Source organism: Bufo gargarizans, chromosome 7 (genome assembly GCF_014858855.1).
Source record: "Bufo gargarizans isolate SCDJY-AF-19 chromosome 7, ASM1485885v1, whole genome shotgun sequence".
NCBI lineage: Eukaryota > Metazoa > Chordata > Amphibia > Anura > Bufonidae > Bufo > Bufo gargarizans.
Genome location: NC_058086.1, coordinates 162,065,129 through 162,076,324, shown reverse-complemented (window position 1 = coordinate 162,076,324; position 11,196 = coordinate 162,065,129). Strand labels below are relative to the sequence as shown.

Here is an 11,196-nt window from a genome sequence, read left to right as displayed (position 1 = left end):
AAAAGAAAAAAAAAAAAAACACGATTCTGTTAACTTCCGTGAAGTGAATAAAGATATGGAGTATTGAATCGTCTCCACGGAGATCGTACGGCGTCGCTCCGCCTCCCGCACAACGGTCAGAGCGGCTATTGGTTGCTCGAGGAGAGGCGGGAACGTGACCCTACGCGGTTCTAGCCAATCACGGTGGAGAGTGTCAGCTGTCCGTTTGGGAGGGGCCCGGACTGGAGGGGAGGGGCTTGTTCATGTTGTACTTGTGGAAGTTGGTAGCATGCAGTGGAGAGGGGCTGGAGGGAGGACGGCTGCTGGCGGTGGTGAGTGCTGGGGCTAGACAGACCTGCTGGGAGTTGTAGTACTCCGAGCTGCTGGAGGTTCTTTGCTGACATGAAGGAAATAGGTGTTTTTAGTTTTTCCACCTCTGGGACCTGCAGCTATCTCTAAAACAGAAGTCACACCGTGCATGGGTGGCCGCCCTCTATTTATTTCTATGGGGGCGCCGAAAATAGCCGAGCAACGTGCACGGTTATTTTTGGCAGTCCTATTGAAATAATTGGGAAGTGCACTGCGCAAGCGCGGCCGTCCCCCCTTCATTTCTATGGGGCTGGTGGAAATAGTCGAGCCAGTGCGCAACTACAGGTGAACCTGGGAAAATTAGAATATTGTGCAAAAGTCCATTTATTTCAGTAATGCAAATAAAAATTTGAATTTTGTGAAAAGGTTCAATATTCTAGGCTCAAAGGGTCACACTCTAATCAGCTAATTAGTCCATACCCCCTGAGCAAAGGGGACCTGACATTGTGACTTTGGGGTTTCTTAAACTGGAAGCCATAATCATCCAAATTATACCAAATAAAGGCTTGAAATATCTCGCTTTGCATGTAATGAGTCTCATGTGTTAGTTTCACCTTTTAAGTTGCATTACTGAAATAAAAGAACTTTTGCACAATATTCTAATTTTTCGAGTTTCACCTGTGTTTTTGTAACTCCCATAGAAATGAATGGAGGGCGGATGCGCATTTGAGAGGACACAACCCCTTCAAGGGCCAGTAGTAAGTACATAGTCACTGCCTGGCTCTGTCAGTCACAGTGGTGGGGGTGCTACAGGGAATGGAAAGGAGCAGTGTCTGGGGTGCAATGACACTGCCCTTGTTGCACCCAGGCGCTAATTAGCATAAATATAAATGCTGATTACTACACAATGGAGACGCCTTTTGAAATAGGACCAAGACCATCACAAAGTACCGACGAGCGCGCTTCTTGCATGTAAGTTGGATTCATAGTGATGTATCTGGTGACAGATTCCATTTACAAGCTTGGCTAGGCTTGGAAATTCTTCAAATGTACCAAAAAGGTACCAGGTACAATCGACAACTTTGGAAAAAAACGGACTCAAGTACAGTCGAGCCATTTCCAGGAAGTGAAAAAGGGGCTGTAACAAAGACCAGTCCTTAAAGGGAATCTGTCAGCTGCGAAACCCCCCAGAGTCCGCGTATAGTGCGACACCGAGTCCGGTTAAGTCATTTTGATCTTGCATTCTGATTAGGGCTGCAACGATTATTCGATTAAATCGAGTAACTCGACTCAAAGAAATCCTCAAGAGCTGTGGAGTGTCGGCGGCGCCCCTATAGGAGAGGTAAGTATTAAACTGGCGCTGGGGACTGATAGCATGGGGAGGGACTGATGGCACAGAGTACTAATGGCATGGTGGAACTAATGGCATGGGGGGCCTGATAGCATGGTGGAACTGATGGCACAGAGTACTAATTGCATGGGGGGCCTGATAGCATGGTGGAACTGATGGCACAGAGTACTAATGGCATGGGGGGCCTGATGGCATGGTGGAACTGATGGCACAGAGTACTAATGGCATTGGGGGCCTGATAGCATGGTGGAACTGATGGCACAGAGTACGAATTACATTGGGGGTTGATGGCACAGAGTTCTGATGGCTTGGGGGTTGATGGCGCAGAGTTCTGATGGCTTGGGGGTTGATGGCACAGAGTTCTGATGGCTTGGGGGTTGATGGCACAGAGTTCTGATGGCTTGGGGGTTGATGGCACAGAGTTCTGATGGCATGGGCGGGGGCTGATTGCGCTCAGCACTGGTGGCATGGGCGGGGTGATGGCACAGAGTACTGATGGCATGGGCGGGGTGATGGCACAGAGTACTGATGGCAGGGGGGCTGAGGAGTTTTTATAAAGGAAAACTTTCTTTTAATTTGTTTTTTTTCTTATTAGAGTACTCGATTCATCGATAGAATGCAGCCCAAATTCTGACACTGTGCTCCGACAAACCAGTAGTAAAATGAGTTGGGAGGACTCCTGAGCTCATGCACATAATGGAGAGGACTCGAGGAGGAGTCCGCTCAATGTATTTTTCTGCAGGTTTGTCGGAGCAGTGTCAGAATGCAAGATAAAAATTACTTATCCGGACTCGGTGTCGCATTATACACCGCTTGCTCTAGTTTGGGGCGGTGTTTCACAAAGGGCAGATTCCCTTTAAGGACTGGCCTTTGTTACAGCCTCTCTTCCACTGCATGGAAATGGCTCAACTGTACTTGAGTCAGTTTTTTTCCAAGGTTACCTGATACCTTTTTGGTACCACATTTGAGGAAGTTCCGAGCTAGCCTTGCCAGTACAATGAAGGTCACGTGACCACCCTTCTGATCAGTGATTGGTCAGAGAATCATCACTACACTGGTACCGACTACATGGGGGAGATAACCTATCCACAGTGGAGAACCAAAACTGTGTGGAGCAGGGCAGAGCTGGTAACATGTGGAAAAGCGGCTATGTGTCCAGTTCCTGATAGTTATGCCTGATTCACACGACCATGATCGGTCCAAGAAACACAGCACATGGGTCAGCCACATATCCCGGACCCACCGCAGCTACTATGACCTGAACTGACTGTACATAGTGATCAGGGGTGCACCACCAATGATGCCAGGTCTTCAAGTAGGGGGTAAGAGGGGGGCAGCAGAAGGGCCATGGTCAATGAGTGCTTTCATTGTTAAAAGGCTAATTTCTACATATTCAACTGCATTGCTGTACTCAGGACTGCAATACAGTTGAATGCTGCAACGGCAGTGATGTCTCCCTGGCCCACCATTTTCCTCTAATGGGCTTTAGTCCTAGTTCCTGTAGCCCTTCAGAGGCCGGTGTCCTCATTATCACGCTGCCTGATCCGGACATTTCAGTTTTCGTCTCAGACAGCAGAAATGCTAGGTGCACCCCTGATAGTGATTTATGATGGTCAGTTCCTATCTGATTGCAGGTCTTTTGTACTGTACTCACATTGATGATGTGATTACACTGCAATAGCCCCACAATCACATAGGAACCAACTGCACCCTAAATCGCTATGATGCAGTGAGTTCATGTCAAGGGAGTTGTGGTCAGTCCAGGAGATGTTTCTTGGACCATGCACGGTCGTGTGAATCAGGCCGAAGTAGCATGACTGGTGCTCCAGGATACGGCCAGCATTCCAGCCTAGTGGTCACCTGTACTGCAAGTATCATGTGCCTAACTTCACAGGCAACCTGCAGCAGTCTGATCCCTGGTGGAGGCGTAGTCCTGTGCTGTCTGTAAAGTGCTATGGAGGTTGTTTCTTACTACTAAACCTGCAGTCTGTTACCTCTAATAGAGATATCGCTGTCCTCTACAGAGAGAGTCCGAGCGAAATGGAATCCAGTGCATCAAGATACCGAAAGAAAAACTTATTTGGAAAAACTCTCAATGCAGAAAACAAACAGTTAATACAGACGGAAGGGACGTTGTGTGACCCAGCACGTCGGTCCAGGTGTGTATACGGGCTTCTAGGGGAATAGGGACTGGGCAGAAGGTGTTTTCCTCCAGTATTGAGATCCTATGACGGATCTCAATACTGGGAAGAAAAAGCACAGATTTGAAAGTAGCTTAAAATAACAAGAGTTATGCCTTACCTATGCTCTGCCGCTCCCGTCCCGGCACGCGCATGGTGCCTTGCTGCCTTTGTTTACGAGGCTTCAGAGATGACACGCGTGACCGCTGCAGACAGTCACTACCTATAGCAGTGATGTGTCACTGTTGCAGCCAAAAAACTGACTGTGGTGGGCACATAATATGAAACAACATCGTAGAGCAGGAAGAACAGGTAAGCCTCAATGGGTCAGTGAAAACCATGGACAGCACACAGATCCATCCATACGTGGTCCATTTTTCACTGATTTATTGCAGAATAATTGCAAATTTGATACAAATTGTTAAAAAATAAAGAGGTCTTCCTTAGTGAGAAAACACTTGAATATGATTCAAAACAGACACAGAATTGTGACTAAGCTCTCCTTTTGATGAATCCCTTGTCAATGGACTTTTGGAAAAAAACACAAGTATCTATGTCTATGTTAGACGTACATCTAAAGCCTCTTCTTGAGTCTTTTACTTGGACTCGCTGATCTCTCGTCATGTAATCTTATTTTTGTTGCTCTAGTGACAGTGGAAGTGAGCATTCCCTGAGCAGAGCCCCCTTGGGGCTGACACTGGAAGATCTCGAGCAGCCCAATCGCTGCGCTCCCTGGGAGAGTGTGCCTAAACAAAGGAACACCATGTTTCTGAGTGCCCCTGATTCCCTCAGGACAGGACAGGATAAGGTGCGTACTACTTATGAGATGGTTGTAACAGAGATGAGATATTATGTAACTGAATGCACTGTCACTAGACAAGGGCTATTTACCAGCCCCTAAAATGCAATGACAGAATAAATTATCTGGTATTTTTTATATTGCATTCATTATATGAATGAATAGGAGGTACTTAGCAAACATATTTTGATCAAAATCATTTGTACCCATCTACCACACCAAGGTGACCTCTTTTACATGGGTCCCTTCTCTAAAATGACTCCTTTCTCCTAACAGAGGTCACATTGTTGTGGTGGATGGGCACAAATGATTTTAATTACAATATAGTTGCTAAGTACCTGTATACAGTAAATATCCCATTAGTAAAATTTATAATCCATATGTTCAGTCTTTGCACCATGCTGTTGCATCATGTTTGCTTTCGTATTTTCAGCCACAGAGATGCACCTACGCGTTTATTTCATTTTATCGGATGGTCTGACTTTGTGTTTAGCTTTTGTGTCTTTCTATGCTACACCAGTAGTATCAGCAGGTGTTAATGGTTGTGCAGGCAGTACATATTGATGACCTACCTCAAGATAGGTCATCAATATCTGGTGGGGGTCCGATCAGCTGTTTGAAGAGGAGGTGGCGCTCATACGAGCTCTATCAGGATTACATGACGCATTATCTCAGAAGTCTCAGTGGCGCAGTGTAATTTCAAGTGCTTATTTCATTCACTTGAATGGGACAAGCACTTGAAATTACACTGCGCCGCCGTTGCAAGAAATCCAACCCTTCTGGGCGTCTTGTCAGGTAGAAGTGGCAGTAACTTGCAACACAACCAAACTTTATTAGCTCTTGCCACTTTAAAAATTAAAAAGTTGGACTTAATGGAGGGGCAGGGCCTCCATGGCTTGGGAGATTTTCTATAATTTACATCAGAAACTTACCTTGGGGTATAGCCACACTATATGCTGTCATTCAAGACATCTGCAATGTGTATAGTAGCAACAAACTGGATGATTTTTTATTTTTATTTTTTTGAGAAATGGAATCCACACATGTTTTGACCTGTTGAGGGTAAAGAATGTAGAATCTGCAACAAACCTGCATAATCTACATTATGAATTATTTCTTGCGAATTTTGCAGAATTCTGGGAGATATGCAGCGGACCCTTCCCTTCTGGATATACCCTTAAAGGAAACCTGTCACCGGAATTTTGTGTATAGAGCTGAGGACATGGGTTGCTAGATGGCCGCTAGCACATCCGCAATACCCAGTCCCCATAGCTCTGTGTGCTTTTATTGTGTCAAAATACCGATACATATGCAAATTAACCTGAGAGGAGTCCAGCATGAAAGAGCCCAGCACCGCCCCGCATCCTCAGAATCTCCTCCTTGCTCCCCGACGTCAGAAAGCTAGAGCGCCGTAATCTCATGATGCGCGAGCTAGCGCATGTGCAGTTTCTTCCCTGAGGCTGATGCCAGCACAGGGAAGGAACACTGAGGACACTGCGCATGCGCGCGCTCTAGCTTTCTGACGTTAGGGAGCAAGGAGGAGATTCTAAGGATGTGGGGAGGTGCTGGACTCATCTCAGGGGCAGGACTCATCTCAGGGTAATTTGCATATGTATCAAATCTGCTTATCATGTAGAGAAAGTTAATACAAGGCACTTACTAATGTATTGTGATTCTCCATATTGTCTCCCTTACTGGCTGGACTCATTTTTCCATCACATTATACACTGCTCATTTCCATGGTTACGACCACCCTGTAATCCAGCATCCGTGGCCATGCTTGCACACTATAGAAAATGCTGACCCCTCTGATAGCCGGGAGCGCACATAGGCTGATGCTTTTTCCGATTGTGTGCAAGCACGACCACTGCTGGATTGCAGGGTGGTCATAACCATGGAAACTAACAGTGTATAATGTGATGGAAAAATGAATGAAGCCAGCAAAGGAAGCAATATGGACAATCACAATACATTAGGATTTTTCTCTACATGATAATTGCCATTTGCTGAAGTGAGACAACCCCCTTAAGTGGCATTCCCTAATATACTTTGTCAGAATTTCTCCTGCTGCAAGTAGGAACAACCCAAAGCTACAGATATATCAGGTTACAAAGGTCTTTTTGTTTGCACTTGTAAAATCTTCTTCTTTTTTCCCTATTGCAGACAGGGTCGCTGAGGAGCACCTGAACAAGAGAATAAGAAGTTCAGAGACAAACTGCTTATTCTGCAGGAACAAAATGCTGCACTGACCGCACAAAACCACTCGCTCAGGAGCCGAATGGAATCTGTGCAGCTGGAACTTGCAAACTGCAAATCAAAGCCATCATCCAAGCAGACCTTTGATGTAATTATTCAGCTGTAATATACTATTTCATTTAAAGGGAGACTGTCACCCCAAACTCACAAATTAAACTGTTCCTGATCTCCTGTAAGAACTTTGCTGTTATCCCAGTGTCATGGTATACAGAGATGTATCTGTAGATACCAGTACATGAATACCACTGATAACAGTAGAAGGTGTCCGTCTCCCATACAAAAGATCATGAGTCTGAGATCCAGTAGAAACAATTTAAAAGTAGAGACTAAATTAATTTTAAATGTACAGGGGTATCCCCATACACTGTCAGAATGCTAACCGTGTTGGGGATACCCCAGGGATGACTCTATATATGGTGTCTGCATGGGACTCCCAGAGTCAGGCTAGGGACTTCTAATACCAGACCTATAGCACAGCAGGGCTAGCTGGCTGCTATGTGTGTTAAAGAGCAGGTGTACTTATGGCTGGCGGACCACTGCGTATAAAAGGCAATCGGCCCACCGGGAAAATTCCCGGTAAGTTACATCTGCCAATCCGCCCCTAGCATTAGGGGACATAATTCTTGTGAAAAATCATCCATGTAAACATGCAGGCTGCAACCTTTAACTAAATCATAGTAAGTGATCAAATGTGAGTTTGAAATCTTCTAAGGAGCAACTGGCAGAATTTAAGATAATGTGCTGCAAACCGTGCAGGTTCTGGGTTCTCATGCCACAAACTCTTCAAAACCAAACATATAGGCCTAGTTCACACGAACGTTTTTTTTGCGGGTGTACGGGCCGTTTTTTTGTGTTCCGTATACGGAACCATTCATTTCAATGGTTCCGCAAAAAAAACTGAATGTGTTCCGTATGCCTTCCGTTTCCGTTTTTCCGTTCCGTTGAAAGATAGAGCTTGTCCTATATTTGGCCGTAAATCACGGGTCGTGGCTCCATTCAAGTCAATGGATCCGCAAAAAAAAACGGAACACATACGGAAATGCATCCGTATGTCTTCCGTTTCCGTTCCGTTTTTTCTGAACCATCTATTGAAAATGTTATGGCCAGCCCAATTTTTCCTATGTAATTACTGTAAACTGTACATGGCATACGGAAAAACGGAACGGAACAACGAAACGGAAACACAACGGAACTCAAAAACGGAACAACGGATCCGTGAAAAACGGACCGCAAAAAACAATAAAAGCCATACGGTCGTGTGAACTAGGCCATACTCTGCTGTGCGTTTTATGATTGGCATCTCGTGTAGGATAAATGGGTTTGTAGTTGGCAGGTTGTACAGATAATTCATATCTTAGATAAAAAGATATATTAAAGGGATTGTCCAAGTTATTTTTATTGATGACCTATCCTCAGGTTGGGTCATCAATATCAGATCGGCGGGGGTCAGACACCAGCCGGTTGAAGAGTAGGGGCATGCCGTGCCAGTGCGGCCCTCTCTTTATTGTGTAGGCTACTTTCACACTCGCGTTTTGGGCGGATCCGTCATGGGTCTGCAAAAACGGATCCGTTACAATAATACAACCGCATGCATCCGTCATGAACGGATCCGTTTGTATTATCTGTAACATAGCCAAGACGGATCCGTCATGAACTCTATTAAAAGTCAATGGGAGAGTGATCCGTTTTCTATTGTGCCAGGACGGATCCGCTTGGCTCAGTTTCGTCAAGCGGACAGCAAAATGCTGCAGGCAGCGTTTTGGTGTCTGTTTCCAGAGCGGGATGCAGACTGATCGGAGGCAAACTGGTGCATTCTGAGCGGATCCTTTTCCATTCAGAATGCATTAGGGCAAAACTGATCCGTTTTGGACCTTGTGAGAGCCCTGAACGGATCTCACAAACTGAAAGCCAAAACGCCAGTGTGAAAGTAGCTTTACTTGCTCACTGTCACAACAGCAGCGGTGAGCAGGTGTAATTACACAAAGCCGTCCCATTTACTTTAATGGGACGGCTCCTTCTTATACAGTTGAATAGAAACAAGCTGTTCCACTTGAAGGGGTTGTCCGGGTTCAGAGCTGAACCCGGACATACCTTATTTTCACCCTGGCAGCCCCCCTGAGGCTAGTATCGGAGCATCTCATGCTCCTATGCGCTCCCTTGCCCTGTGCTAAATCGCGCAGGGCAAGGTCTCTATTGTTTTTCAATAACACACTGTCGGGTGGAAACTTCTGCCCGGCAGTGTGTTCGGTGACGTCACCGGCTCTGATGGGCAGGCTTTAGTGCTGCCCTAGCCGTTTTCCTGGCAGCCCCATGGAGAGCCCCGGTATGCCGTTTTCCTGGCAGCTACTGATGAATGAAAGGTATACCACGGCCGATTGAGAAAGACCACACTGGTCGAAACGTCGCTGAGAATTAGTGAATAAATATATAAAAAACGCTGAAGATTTGAGAGTGCCATGGTATACCTTTCATTCATCAGTAGCTGTGACAGGGTGCTTTCAGACTGGCACCTGACACTGCGGGCACCACCACTACAAAATCCGACCGTTGTGCTGCTGCACCCTTCTACGTTTTCCTAGCAGTCGCATGGAGAGCCCCGGTACGTCACCAGATCTCCCAAAAATGCGTTTGCCCTGCGCGATTTAGCGCAGGGCAAAGGAGAGCATCGGAGCATGAACTGCTCCAATGCTCAAGTCAGGAGGGCTGCGTGGGTGAAAATGGAGGTATTCCCAGGTTCAGCTCTAAACCCGGACAACCCCTTTAAGTGAATGGGATGGGTTCTTGTAACTACACCTGCTCACCGCTGCTGTTGCAATGGTGAGCAGGTAAGCAGTGAAGAGAAGGCTGCGCTGGCGCGGTACATGCCTTTCTCTTTTTGACCAACTGATCTGCAGGGGTGCCCGGTGTTGGACCGACGCCCCCCCCCCCCTTCCCCGCCAATCTGATATTGATGAGGATAGGTCATCAATAGCAATAACTTGGACAACCCCTTCAGTGTATCTATGCTGGGTTATATTCATTTTCATGTTTTTTTCAGGTTCATTTTGGAGCTCGAACATTCAGAATCCCAGACCTTGAGGAACAGGTTGCAAGTCTGGAAGCAGAGTCTGAAGCACAAGAGAAAGCCCTAAGGTAATAATTCTGTGGACGTCACCGCCGTTCTCGTACTATCCTAGGAATCGCCACAATTGTCAAATCTGCGGGACCTAAAGTAAAGTATTCCCCCTGCCTCATTTCAGATAATTAACAAGCTGGCAAGTAATTCCGCTACATTAACCCTCTTGTGGAGATAAGGCAGCAGATCTTCCCTCCTTCATAATTCATCACTATCTTTAACCACTTCAGTACTGGAGAGTTGATACCATTGGCACCATATTGGGGTTCATATAACTTATCGATTTAATGGGTCAACAAAAAAAACTGAAGTTACTCCGTGTGCATTCATTTTCCGTATGTTTGTTTCGCCAAAAAAATAGAATTTGTCCTATTATTGTCCGCATTACGGACAAGGATAGGACTGCTCTATTAGGGGACATCATCCGTATTTTTCATGCACACAACCGCAAAAGACATACGGTCGTGTGCATGAACCCCTAATCAGATATCTGAACTTTGTGTTTTAGGCTACTTTCACACTAGTGTTTTTGATGGATCCGGCAGGGTTCAGCAAAAACGCTTCCGTTACTGATCATACAACCGTCTGCATCCGTTATGAACAGATCCGATTGTATTATCTTTAACATAGCCAAGACTGATCCGTCATGAACTCTATTGAAAGTCAATGGGGGACGGATCCGTTTTCTATTGTGTCTGAGAAAACGGATCCATCTCCATTGACTTGCACTGTGGGTCATGACGGATCCGTTTTGCTCCGCATCCCAGGACGGAAAGCAAACTACAACATGCTGCGGAATGCATTTTGGAGCATTCCCTTCTGTTCAGGTACATTGACAAGACTGAAGCGTTTTTTTTTTTTTTTCCGGTATTCAGACCCTATGATGGATCTCAAAACCGGAAAATATTAACACTAGTGTGAAAGTAGCCTTACTTTTGCACAGTAGTAGCACATTTCATGGAAAAAAAAGGATTTATATTTTTCACCGTATTCCAAGAGCCATCAACAAGCCGTAGATAACCATATGTGTCTTGTTTATTGTAGACTGAGTAGTTGAAAAAAAAAAAAAAAACATTGGGGTTCATAGAAATTTATTGGTGAGCTTTTTTTTAACTCTTCTTATGGGGAGGGGGAGCAATTTCACATTTTTTTTGTATTCTTGTAGCATTCACCTTGCAGTTTAAAGGGCATCTGTCAGCAGTTTTGT

General features: G+C 45.6%; 1 protein-coding gene across 5 annotated transcripts in view; it reads left to right on the top strand.

Moving 5' to 3' along the window:
- Positions 1-250: 250 nt before the first annotated feature.
- CCDC18 (coiled-coil domain containing 18) overlaps positions 251-11,196 on the top strand; it is a 49,931-nt gene continuing 38,985 nt past the window's right edge. The window contains exons 1-5 of one of the 5 annotated variants that reach the window (XM_044300841.1): positions 251-311; positions 3,664-3,798; positions 4,468-4,627; positions 6,782-6,962; positions 9,912-10,006. In XM_044300841.1, coding sequence (XP_044156776.1) covers positions 6,897-6,962; positions 9,912-10,006 — 161 coding nt within the window. In that variant the 5' untranslated portion in view covers positions 251-311; positions 3,664-3,798; positions 4,468-4,627; positions 6,782-6,896. Of the gene's footprint in view, positions 312-1,147; positions 1,261-1,608; positions 1,631-3,642; positions 3,799-4,467; positions 4,628-6,781; positions 6,963-9,911; positions 10,007-11,196 lie in introns of those variants that run through there. The other 4 variants (XM_044300840.1, XM_044300843.1, XM_044300842.1 and 1 more) reach the window with 4 other exon arrangements.